This window comes from Xiphophorus hellerii, chromosome 15 (assembly GCF_003331165.1).
Source record: "Xiphophorus hellerii strain 12219 chromosome 15, Xiphophorus_hellerii-4.1, whole genome shotgun sequence".
Taxonomy (NCBI): domain Eukaryota; kingdom Metazoa; phylum Chordata; class Actinopteri; order Cyprinodontiformes; family Poeciliidae; genus Xiphophorus; species Xiphophorus hellerii.
This window is the reverse complement of record NC_045686.1, coordinates 9040218-9053668: the sequence shown is the minus strand read 5'-3', so window position 1 is coordinate 9053668 and position 13451 is coordinate 9040218. Positions and strand designations below refer to the sequence as shown.

General features: G+C 38.4%; 1 protein-coding gene across 1 annotated transcript; it reads right to left on the bottom strand.

The window, feature by feature from the left end:
• Nucleotides 1-7373: 7373 nt before the first annotated feature.
• Nucleotides 7374-12801, bottom strand: slc35b2 (solute carrier family 35 member B2). The gene is made up of 4 exons (XM_032585946.1): nt 12552-12801; nt 9808-9995; nt 9557-9717; nt 7374-9240 (listed from the first exon to the last, which is right to left on the bottom strand). The coding sequence occupies exons 1-4, from the start codon at nt 12569-12571 to the stop codon at nt 8314-8316; spliced, it is 1296 nt and encodes a 431-aa protein (XP_032441837.1). The 5' UTR covers nt 12572-12801; the 3' UTR covers nt 7374-8313.
• Between the last annotated feature and the right edge of the window lie 650 nt (nt 12802-13451).

Here is a 13451-nt window from a genome sequence, read left to right as displayed (position 1 = left end):
GAGCTGGTTTGTGAATAATTGAAAAATATTTCAGGGTCTAGATGTGCAAAGCTCTGAAAAGATGGGCAGCAGTAACTGCAGCAAAATGTTACAAAGTATTGATTCACAGCGACTGAATACACATGTAGGCAACACTTTAGAAGTTACCAAAAACAAATATTTATTTAAAAAAGTTCATAATAATCCATGATTTTCTTCCATTTTACAGTTATGCATTGCTTTTCTATCAATTAAATTCCCATTTAAAATGTTCATGGGTATAGTATTAATACCAGAGGTGGTTAGTAACTAGCTATATTTACTCTGTTAAATTTACCTGAGCAAGTACTTTTAGGAGTAGTTTTACTGCACCTTCCTTTTTACTATTACTTTAGTAAAGTTATTATGAAGTATCATTAAGCCTATTTGAGTATAATTTCTGGATACTCTCCCCACTGTGAGTAACTTCACTGAATGAAGAACAAACATACTTGGACCAAAAATGCTTTCACTTTAGTTTTCAGAATAACCAGAATTTGAGCATCATTTTATATTTTTTAGTTTGTCTGATGACATTATGAAATATGAAATCTGATTGTACTTTTTCTTTTATTTCGGTAAAAGTAAAAAGCTCCTGCAAGGGTCCACCCTGGGGAGAGACCCAGTTTAATAAAATGCCTCTCAATTGTACATTCTCTAAAGATTTTTCACAATGTCCTTCAGGTAACTATTGAGGAATGTCCCCACAATTTATCTGAATCAGTTCTACTTACAAATATCTATTTAAAGAAATTCCCGAAAGCTTCCAGGTCAGCTGGAAGTCCTAGGGTTTTACAAATTAGGCATTTGGGAACCTTTACAGTACTTTCTGTGAAGCTTTCCCAACATTGCATGTAACAAACAACTTTACAGAAAGTTCTTTGAAGGCTGCTAAATCTAAGATCTCAGGGGAAACATGTATGTATCATTACCTGAATGTTTTCTTTTACAGGAAATGAGCTTTAAAGTAACCTACTTTTTTTTTAAAAACAGGCGGCTTACTGGATGACATATAAGCAACACTCATTTAAACCTGTGCTTTGAACTTTAACAGGTTTAAAATCAATACAAGCCGATGACACACAGTGAGGGTTTTGTTGGTATCTGTCCGTATATGTGGTCTCAACATTTCCGGAAAAGAAAAAGAAAAACAGATCAGTGGATCTGGTTTTTTTCATTGTATCTCACATTATCAGTTTTTGTTTGGTGACAAATATGAAGAAGTCTTTCTGTTCTTGGCAGTTGGTCAAGATTGAAAACGATGAATCACGCAACATGAAAGGGACATTTTATCAAATCTCTCTGCTGAAGTCGAGTGCTACTGGAAACAATCTCAGTGAAAGTCATCACGAGTCAGCATGTACTTCCATTTTCATTCAGTTCAAAAGTGAAATGCTCAGACCTGATTTTCCCTCCATCACTCCCCCTTTCAAAACGGAAGACTTCCTGTGGAAATATTCGGGTCTCTTGTGTAAATCTGTTCTCAACCACAAATGCAAATTGAAATATTTCAGAGTGGGGGGTCCTGGTGTGTCAGTGGGCTTTGAGGTATAAATACATCTTGTGACCTTTGCAGTTCTACGTGTCTGGTAATGCAGCTAAGTCACCTTTAAATGTGGCAACCATCAAACTAAATGCCTCTCGTTGGCGAGTCTTTCAGTCCCTATGATTAATTTCTGACATATTTTGCTTAGCGTCTCTGTGTGCCTTTGGCGTGTGTCATGGTGCCATCGATTACTAGTTACCTCTATTTCACAATCAACGATAACACAACCGCAGAGAGTTACAGTCATGAACAGAGTTACAAATACAGTCTCAAGAAGATAAGGTGAAATTTGACATCATATCCGGCATGCCAGCGTGCTATCAGGTTTCAATGACATTTAAAAGGCTCAATGTGAGCGTAAACACAGAACTACTACTCATGATCTGAAACATTTCTGCTACGTCAGGAGGTAGTGGGTTTGACTGAACCTCGTAAACACTCGACAGGAACAAGATTGACGCCCACATCAAGAAGACATGAGCTAGATGAGATGATAAAAAATGGCCTGCAGAAGAGAATTGAGCCCTGCATCATGAGGTATAAAATGCAAACACCCACAGTAACCTTTATGATTAGCTGAAAGCGGGTGAACAATAACATGTGGTCTGTCACTCAGTGTTTATTCTCCACTTTTACTCTACAGCGTTGTGTGACGGTGTTGGAAATGCTGTGGTTCAACTGCTGCTAAAAGAACCAGTGTGTAGGAATCTTTCAGCATTCACGACCAATAACACTTCCACTTTCCGTGTGGGGAGAAAAGTTACACATGTGGAAGTGAGAAAATCAGTGTGCAAAATCAAAAATGGAAAGTAGCACCATTATGGTTGGGGTAACACACCTGCTAGCACTGGTGTGAAATATTCAAAAATGGCTGGTTCAAAGACTTTACCTGACAACAACAAAACTACAGTGGATATGAAAACTCTACACACCCTTATTGAAATGCCAGGTATTTGCAAAGTAGAAAACATGAAACCAGAAAAAAGTATCTGAAAATGTTTCCCACATATAGTGTGGCATACATGTACAATTTAACAGAAAAATAAAGAAATCTGACAAAACGTAAAAACTAATCATTTGAGTCATTTGTTTATTTAATTCCATGTTATTTTCTCAATTGTTGATTTAAGTTTTGCAGTTGGTTTACAAATGATGGAAATAATCCTGATGTGAAAAAGTGAGATTTGCATCTTATAAACATTTTCATGAATGATAGAAGTTCAGTAGCAGAGAGTCCTGATAACTGTAGCTAAGAGAGACAATGGCAAAGATGAACATTGTCCAGTTAGTTGGTGAAAAAAACTAAAAGCTCTTACCAATTATGGAAGTAAAAAGCTAGCTAGCTAGCTAGCAAGGGTATGTTAGCAGTTAGCTAGCAGTAGCTGCAGCCGCCTCGATTCGCAGAGTGCAGATGTCAGCTTGTGACTCAAACTTTCATGTAATAATAAAGTCCAGCGAGAAAAAAGAAGACTACATAAAATATACAAGATTAAATAAATGTGCCAGAAAAAAAATAAGACGTACAATTAACGTAACAAAAGCTAACTTATTTTTTAAATTAATTGAAGACAATTTAAGACCTGAAGTTTAGATACATTAATTTAAGGCTTTTTAAGGATGTGCGGACACTCTTGGAGCAAATCATGTCTAATTTAAGAAGCTAAGTCATAATTGTAAATATGTACAATTCACAGTAATTTATCTTAGTTGTCGTCTTGAAGCATATTAAATATATTATAAATTAAAAACACAGTATATCATAGAAAAATGTAAAATGTACAAATCTATTGTGGCGCAGTATTTTGTTTAAGACTGAAGTTTTAATATTTGAGTGTGACATTCTGTACATATTTGGCCATTGTGCACAGTTCCTATCTTGTTTGTTGATCATTTTTAAAACTGTACCTTGATAGCTCAGCCATTAAGAAACAAGACCAACTTGATTTCTTTCCACACATTCAGTGAGCAAGTATATCGACAAAACTGGAAACTGGTCCAACTGGTTTAAAAAGCCCTAGACGCACATAACTCAAACTCTATGCGAATGTAATTTTTTTTGTTTAGCACTCAAATTGGGTTTCTTTTCATGTAGCAGATGACTAAAATAAATTCCTGATTAATTTAGGTTGCTCTTTGTGACTGTGGTCTTACAAAAGCCTTGGAGGACAGATTTCTTAAAATAGTGAAATACAGTCAAACCACAACAGTCTTTTTATTGCTCTTAAAGCAGTTAAAATATTTTAAAATGCACAGAAATAGCCTTTAAAGCCACACCCGTCTGAAGCAAAACGTTCACTACCATATACAGCAGTGAAAAATTACAGATTTGATCTGTTTTGACTTTTGTTTGTATAACTGACATGTTTTAGAGAATTAAACACATTTTAAAATCAGAAGACAAGCAAGAATGTTCTGAGTACATTAAAAAAAAGTTGTGAAGCTATGATTTTGTCATCTAAGAGGAAGAAAATGTATCCAAACCAACTTCTCCATATGTGAAAACTATTAACCAGTCTTGTTAAATCATGAACTAACTTGTAATTAACCACAATTTTGGGCTGGATTCATTTCACATCCCACACCCTGGCCCAATTTCGGAGCAGAGAAACAAAGTCGCTGGCATCTATCGGTCTGGAAAGGGTTGGAAACTGATTTCTAAGGCTGAGGAACTTCAGTGAACCACAGTGAGAGCCATTATCTAGAAATGGAGAAAACAGAACTAAGCATAACAAAAGAACCACGGATAACATCTAAAGCACTGCATGACTCATTTGCCTTGATTATAATCCAGCAATACAACAAAAAAACTGGACAGAAATGAAGCGCAGTTGCAAGATGAAAACCACAGCTGACCAATAAGAAAACAAAAGCTTGTCTCATAATTACCAAAAACATTACGATGATTCCCACAGCCTAGTCAAAGTCTGGATTTTAAATACAATTGAGATGCACTGGCATGATCTTAAATAGGTCGCTCCTCTTTGAAACCCTCTAATGTGGCGAAATTAAACAAAATGTCTTCACGGTGCAAAGACTTGTGGGAAATTAGCACAAACGCTTGGTGGAAGTCTTGTTTGTATTACACTTGGTGGAATGAAAAGGGTTTCTTACATTTCATTTTTCTCCTGTCCACCAGGCTAAAGTGGAAGGAGTTAGATCTCCTACTTGTAAACGTTCCACTTCTACCTTTATTAGCTACTTCAGTGCTTGGGATTTTTTTCCAGTGTCTGAGCCAAATGAACAACAGTTTGTGCATCACTACAATTACTTTGTTCTAAACAGGATTAGGATATTTTAGGAGAAAAAGGTACAGTGGAAGAAAAGAGATTTACAGATTGGCTGGTTTGACTGGACTGCCAGTCAGAATATTCTGACAGGGTCCTCAGAATAACGTTTTGACAGCTACATTACTGTAGAGCAGCTAAGTCAAAAGAAATACAGAAAATCTAGAAAAGAAGCTCCCCATATAAATAGGTCATTCTCCTTTTACTCTGTTCTTTCCTGGCTAAAATATCATGTTTTTCATTTGTTTACATCATAAAAACTAACTTGGGGGAGACAAGTTATTCCATAGAGCCCTTAAAATATCCAATTTTCACCTTCTTCCAGTCACTGCTGCTTATTTTTTACACAACCACAGCAAGGCGAAAGGTACTAGATAGTTAAATCAAATGAGCAAAGCTGCTCAGACCAGACAGAAAAGTATGACCATCAGCTTCATTGTGCTTGAATTTTATTATTTTTCCAGTCATTTGGCTGCGTAGTAAATTAAAGGCTAACTGGGCTCAGCAGGGAGGGCTTTTAAATCCCTAGGTAGGGTTCCATTCCATCTGGTCTCCAAGCTACTGCTTTCTAACAACCTCTCTCTCTTTACCGTCTCTTCTCCTCACTGAACACATCTCTATATATTTGCCTCATGCTCACATTCAAGCTGGAGACATTAATAATGTCTTCTTTCTTGGACGACCACTCTACATAATATCACTCTCCAGTGACATTTTTTTTTTTACATCATTTTCAACATTCAGAAATGGAAATGAATGTAACTATCTTCAGATGCAAGCCTTGAGACAACTGAAAGGGAAAAGTGGTAAAGATGATGATGCATGACCTCTAACCTCTCCTCCAGAGAAGGCACTGTTGAAGATGAAAAGATTATTTCGGGAATCTCCGGATTAATTTAAGACAGCTGTATAATTCATGGTGGCCAATAAAGAGTCAGAGTTCTTGGTTTGGTTGTCCCTGCAGTCAAAGCGAGAGTTCAAAGTGACTGGTCCACCAGGGGCTGAAATCAGAGGGCAATGTGTCTGTGGTTTCTCTTCCATCTGACCTTTCTTGTCTTTTGGTAACTCATTTGAATTATTGAAAAGAGCACTGGAAATGCTGTGACGATGATGCAGCGTTACATTAAACCTTCTGAAACAAGAGGAGCTGGGGGATTTCCCCGCTAGCATCTTCAGATTAATGAACAAGGGGGAAACGCTTTCTCACACTTCACAGTCAAACCCGGTCTTCAGTTTGATTTTCGGTGAATCATAAGAATGGATTGGTTAATGCATCCGTGCAACATGCAAAGAGCACTTCAGACGTATTTCGAAAACAACTCTGGTTGGCGTCGCTTCGAATAAGAAAGAGTGGAATGAGTACAAAAAATATTGCCATGTGGAAAAATAATTGAATTACTAATTTAAAGTGTCCTGAAGTCAAAATACAAATGAAGTGAAGCGTTTAATGAAAGTGTTGGGTCACCAATAGAACAATTGTACCTTTGATTATGGGTGTAAGCTAGAGGTTCTTCATCTGGTTGAGACTACAGTGATGCTTGTTGGGAGAGAACGTCACCAACAAATCATGAAGTTCAAACTAACCAATCTGAGGGGCTTTGCATTGATTTGGTGTGACCATCCAACCCCTGCAAACTAAACTCCCACCACATCATGACAGCACATACAGAGACAGAGACAGTGCCAAACATCGCCCTTTTCTTGCCACACAAGTCATCTGTATGAAGGGGAAATCATCTCAAAATGTTAATTTACACGTGCTCAATGAGATCTCGCTCAACCAGGTCTTCTTCCAGGCTTTTCCTGCTGCGCTTGAAGAAAAGTATGACCCTGCCACCACCACGTTTTACTGTAAATCTGGTGTGTTCAGACAAAAAGCTGAAATTTTGTCTCATCTGACTAGAGAACCTTACTTTATATTTGTTGTGCCCTCTACATCAAATGTGTCTAACCTTTTTGTCTTTGGGGAATAAAAGTCAAAAGTGCTTGCCGGCCAAAAAATAATAATTTTTTTTAAACTAAAATGTATTTAAGAAAAAGATATTGTATATTTGTGATCCTCTTGATCGAAAAAACAAAGACTGGAAGAGGAGAAAACTTGGAAAATCTCAAAATTTCCATGGGTTATCTATCAAATTTTCAACTTCTTAAGTTCAGAAATGTTCTAGTTTTTTTCTTAGAAAATTTCTGATAGTAATCTCAAAATTTCTGAGTTTTTTTTCTAGAATATGTACTTCTTTTTTCTATCAACATTGGCCCAACTACACCATCACAGACTTCTGACAGTAACTGTTGGTTTCATTAGTACGGGGAGGACAGTAAAAATGTACCCCAAATGTTTTCTGATTTGTAAAATACTTAACAGTTACAATCTGTAACATAAAAATTCTTATGAAACACATTCAAATGTTTGGTTGCAAAGTGACAAAAGGGATCTGAATACTTTTGTGAGGCGCTGTATCTGTAAGCGGTGTGGTTCTTAAGTCTGCGTTCCCTTTAAAAAAAAAACCCTTCACCAGATAATGTCACGTTAATTTAACAGGTTTTATTATTAATCCATTTACCAAAGAAAAGTAGTAGAATGATAAAAACCAAGTACAAGTAACATTGCATTTCCCTTGTGTGCATTCTGACCCGAAAACTACAGTAACATCACATCTTTGTGACAGTGTTCATCCAAATATTCACATAAAAACAAACCAATCAGTCATTTAGAAAAGAAAAAAAAATAGACAAGCTCATTGGAAAGAAAATAAGACATATTTACATGTTTTTGTTTTTTTGACCAGATGTTTTAAACTTAAAACCAAACTAAAAATAAAAATGCAATCGGTGCTATGATGTCTAATTAAAATTATGTACTTTTTACAGTCCATTTGTTATTTCCCCCAAATATGATAATGGAAGCTGCTGAAATATTGGACAAGTTAACAGAACTGCATCTAATGTGTTTACAAAACTGTGGATCCAGTTTTAAAATATAAAATTTTACATAAAGACACAGACGTTTATTCTCAGCATGAAACTGTTTATATGGTATTTCTGTAACCCGGAGATAAATAAAGCATCTTTAAGAAAACGTTGACCCATTTAATGTTTTTTGGATAGCGTTGATTAATGCTGAGGCATACAGTTACCTTAAATTGGCTGCAAAAGCCACATATGGTGGTTAAAAGTAAAAAAACAAACACGTAATTCAAGAGGGATAGAGCTTCAGAGGCTGTTTGAAATGTAAGACAATCATATAGGCACTCGAAGCCTCTGACCATTTATGCTTTGTTGGCCCCTTAGGGGCATCTGTGACAGTCAAAACTCCCTTTTTTGTACCGATATCAACAAAACCAAAACAAACCATCCAAAGTAAAAGCATAAAAGAACTAGGAAACAAAATGCAAACAAACAAAAAGACAAATAGCACCACAGAAAACGTGGTCGTACTTCCTAGTTTGGTGCGCCTCAGGAGCGCTACACCTTCTGCGGCAGTGACGACTGCCGGCTCGACTTCATGCGGCTGCGCGCGTAAACCCGCAGGAAAAGCGCGATGAAAACCACGGCGACGCCGAAGCCCCCGACGATGGTGACGGAGTGGCCGTAGAGGAAACAGGAGAGAAGAATGGCAAAGGCCTGGCGCAGCGTCATGATGATGGTGAAGACGGCTGCGCCAAATTGGCTGATGGTGTAGAAGATGAAGAGCTGTCCGCACGCCGAGCACACGGACAGCAGCACGGCGTGGAACGCAAACTCTGAGTGGCGCGTCATGAAGGCCAGCGACTCGAAGAAGGCACCCTGCTCCAGCAGCGAGCCGACGGTGAAGAGGCAGGAGAACAGGTTGACCCCAAACATCATCTGCACAGATGACATCTTGTATTTGAACAGATTGTCCTGCCAGTTGGACGTGAAGCTGTCGAAGACGATGTAGCCGACGAGGATGACGACGCCACTGAAGGTGGTGACGGTGGACGGGTGCTTGCTCGTCGTGCTGGACAGCAGGAACATGCTGACGCCGACGGAGATCAGCACGGCGGTGAAGTACTCCCAGTACTCGTAGCTTTTACGAGAAATGAGCTTCCCCATGAGCATGACGGGAATGACCTTGGAGGCCTTGGCCAGGACTTGCGTGGGGAAGCTGATGAACTTCAGGGCCTCGTACTGACACCAGCTGCTCAGGATGTTGGAGAGCGAAGCAAAAGAGTATTTGTACATGGGCGCGCCGTGCCGAGGCTGCTTGAACAACACACAACAGAGTCCAGACACGGTCAGCGCCAGGATGCGGTTCATGAAGACTAAAAACTGGGAATCCTTGAACTTCTCGCCGTCGTGGTCTGGAGCTACGGCTCCATAGGAGCGAGTCATCACTCTCTCCTGGAGGACTCCCCACGTCAGATAAGAAGCCTAAGAAGAAGATGGCAAACTTTAGCTCATCAGATCTAGACCAAAATGTTAATTAGAAAAGAATGGATAAGTGTGGCGAAATTGATGCTTAGTCTAACGAAACTTGTATGAAACTTGAATGTATATTTATTCTGAAAAGAGCTCTGATTGTTTGGACAATTTAGTTTTAGTGATTAAGAATTATTTTTCATAAAGTGCAGCTTAGAAAGTCTGTGCATCCATTTCTTGCCCGTACACTGTGTGAGAAGAAATATGACGCAGTTTCATTGTTAGCTCCATGTTTACAGTGACTGTTGGTTCTGGGAGAATCCCCTACCTGAAGTCCGGCTGCGCAAAACATTAACTTTATAGCCTGTTTGACTGATGAGCCTGAATCAGGCTCGTTCCTGCTTGAGACAGACACATCGTCCAACAGGCCGCTCTTGTCCTCGCCGCCAAACACGCAGGTCTTTATGAGCGGATAACAAAGTCCACTACCTGAACGTTAAGGGAGAGAAAACAAAGACATATTTCAAGAAAGGAATTAGGTGAAAAACAGTCTGTTCAGAGAAACCAAACGTCTCAAACCTCTGTCCAGGTAATTGGAGCGTTTGAAGTAACTAATGAGGAAATATCCTGGGACGATGATGGTGGCGTATCCCAGCATGTTGACGAGGAAACGGAAGAACCAGACATCGTGCCAGCTGTTCAGCAACGAGGGATCTTCTGCAATTACTGCGCAGGGGAAAAACAGGTGTACAAGTGCAGGCCAAACCCTAAAGGGGTGAAGGAAAGTGTTGTGGTTTAACAGAAGAATATATTATCCCAAACATCAACCGTGTAACTGACCATTTGTAAAATATATATCAGATTTTAAAATGAACATGTAAGCATTCCGTTTGTTTCATTCCCTGGGAGAACAAGTTGCAGTTTACCAGCTCATCATACCAACTGTTGAGCATAGTGGTGGCAGTATTATGCTGCAGGGCTATTTCAACACTACCGGATTGTACAAATCAACAGCTACATAGGTGTCCTAATCGACAGTGATCACAAAAGGATATCCGATGGATAGCAAGTTAAAGTGCTGAAAATATTTAGTCTATGAATAAAAACCAGGATCATGTAAGGAAAGGAAGTAATTTAAAACAATTTAAAAATTCTGCCAAGAAATTTAAATTAAATTAAATTCATCCCTTTGTTGCATGTATTTAAACTTTTCTCACTGATAACTGCAAGTTACAAAGAGCCAATAATCATAGAAATAACAACCTCAACATTTAATAAGGCAATGAGAAAAGCATTCACATTTTTGGTGGAAAAGCAGAATTAATTTTAGATACACTGGTAACAGGAAACAGTACTGAGCTTTAGGAAATGCTACGTCTTCACCTCAACTTCAGCCTCTGGATTCGTTGTTGACGCAACGTCTACGTCAAAAACCTCCTTCTGTGTACACTGTAATTCACAGGTGCGGTGGAATGAAGTAAAACCACACTTAGCATGTACGTAAGCCGACTACACTATAGTCTGTTTAATCAGAATATCACAAGCTGTCAAGCTAGTCACAAGAGAAAACAGCTCCGTCCTACATAAAGGTGATACTCTTGCTGCTGAGTGTAGAGTATCCTCTTCAGAAAGAGGCGGGCCCTCGCCTCCCAGGGGCCTGACCTGAACACAAGATCTCTTTGTGCGCTGTGCTCTGGTCAACCAACAGCCCACTGCACCACGACCCGGCCTCTGAACAAGAAGTCCATTACATGGAGGAATGCAGCTCACAAGCTGCTGCACTCCAGAGAAAACACAGCCGAATTTCACCTGAGAGGGGAAGGAGTGTTAGATGTGTCCTGTGAGGGATGCACAACAGGAGACGCGCAATGAAATACGAGATGCGAGACGTAACTCTAATTTCTTGGCTCCCGAGGGAGACAAATTAAAGAGATTTTCTGTGAAATCAAAAGAGCTTCACTTATTTAGAGCAATATCTAAAAGGTTTTTTTTATTTCAATGTAAATCATTATTTCATGAGTATAAAACTTTCGGAAAATACATTTCCATACAGCTCTGGAGAAATCACACACTGCACTAGGCAAATGATTGAAGCTCTTGACTACATCCATTTGTATTTGTTTTCATCTATTTGCCTGTTTTCAAATGAAATTACCCCATCTTAGGCATTTACTTGAGATCTGCATGGCTGCAGAAAAACATCTGAGCTGAATGTGGGAACACCAGATGGATCACAGAAAAATTTGGCACCAATAAAACACATAGAAGCTGTTTGAGAAGAGAAGCCGGGCAGACTGCAATGACCTGATTCTCTTATTGAAGATCTCCAGCAATTTATTTAGGTCAAGTTGTGCTAAAACTCATATAGTCTGACTGATGAATTTAATAAGGAAGATGTTGACGTTCGATGTTGAGCTGAAAGAGGAAAAGATTAATTGGAATCAGTATTTGATAGGATATTATAGTAGGATTTACTAACTTCTCTTGTTGTTTATACTTAATATTTCAGTGAGCTGTGATAATACAACTCACAATGACTGGTTGGCAAATTGTGTAGCAGTAAAACAAACAACATGTCACAAAATTCAAGTTACTCATTGCAATTTTCAGCAAGATTTGCACAATTACATAATGTGGAGCCTATATGATGCATTGAAATCTTGGATTTGATCTTAACGTTATAGTTCCCATAAAAATATATCATGGACAAATACCTAATAGGACCCCTTGCAACTCAAATACTTCATAATCTTTGTCACAATTTATTAAAATTGCTAAATTATGCATAACTTTAGCTAAAGTCAATTGAGCAGCTCAATTATTGGGCCTCTTGTGATGTCACCGACCCAAATAGACGAATAAAAGATTTTCCATGTTTCTGCTTAGAAAAAGTTTACATTTTGCAAAACCCTGCAGTGGAAAGCCATACCTTAATTGCTTAGCCGTGAATTTATTGTCAGTGTACACTTGTTAGTGAGAAAAACACAAAAGCTGAATAATATCTTTAATACGTTTTTTCACGTTTTTCATTTGCAAGTGCAAGCTTTTCGACGTGTGTAAATGTTTTCCCACATATTTGGAGGCTCCAACATTCACCTAAACAAAATCTATTATCTCGAACATCATAAATACAGTAATTAATGATACAATATTTAACCAAAAATATGCACAACATCGTTAAACAGTGTACATGTTACAACGCCTCCTTATTTATTCATATTTGTTGTTGAAAAACACATCCTTAACTTGAGACAGCTCAACTTATCCACACCTAAAACACAGCTCAGCAGGTCTTGCACGTCTGAAATAAAAAAAGAGGTTACCTCCACGAGAAAGAAGGCATTTTTTCCCCACTCTCAGTGGCCCCACACCCGGCTCTCAAACGTCTTCGCGGTGACGCAGCATGAAGCCACTCCGGTGGGATAGGACGAGATGTTTTAAAATGTTAGGACCTGTGTCTCTGCTCCCTGAATATCCGCCTTTAAGCCAGTTTTTTCCACTTATCATCTGAAGATGATGTGTACACTTCAACAGGAAAGCCTCCCTTCTTTTTTTTTAATGTACACCAGTAGGATGCCGGAGGTTGAAAACGTCCCCATCCCGCCGACACTGCATCCTGTTGGCCGGGAGAAGGTACTGCAAGCCAAACTCATGTATTCAACAATAGTAATGTCAGAAAAACTGTAAATGTAAGGAGTACAAGAAGGTTAATAAATATATATATTATTATATATATTATTTTTTTAATTAATATTTTTATGTGTACTTTTGTAATTTTAGGTTTTTGGTCCATTTTCTAGGAAAAACGTTTACTGTATTAGTGTAGCTATTAAGTACTCCTGGAGCTAACTGTTAAAATTAGAAATTTTAGTGTCGGTTACTGGGACTTCATATGGTAGATAAGTACCAAGTACCAAATGGGTACAGCCATTTTGAATGTTTGCTTACAATAACCAATCTGAAAAGTTCAGAGTATGTAGGTAGTCCTCTCACTTAATACATTTTTAGAAATGTGTTTTGCTGAAATTGTAGTTGCAAGTAATTGAGGGGATAACTGTAAGCTTTTCATGTCTAGTAATTCAAAATGCTGTTCCTTATTCTCTGTGAAATAGCCCGAGCTCAATAAGATTGGGTGAATAGTAAGGGATAGATAGACAACAATTTTGAAGTCTCGCCACACTTTTACTGAAGAATTTTAAAATGTCAAGATGCTTTGATTTAAA

Coding starts and splice junctions, on each gene's coding strand:
- slc35b2 (XM_032585946.1), bottom strand. CDS start 12,571: ATGCCTTCTTTCTCGTGGAG. Junction 9,996..12,551: donor ATGCCTTCTTTCTCGTGGAG/GTAACCTCTTTT, acceptor TCACCCCTTTAG/GGTTTGGCCTGCACTTGTAC. Junction 9,241..9,556: donor TTTGCGCAGCCGGACTTCAG/GTAGGGGATTCT, acceptor TCTTCTTCTTAG/GCTTCTTATCTGACGTGGGG.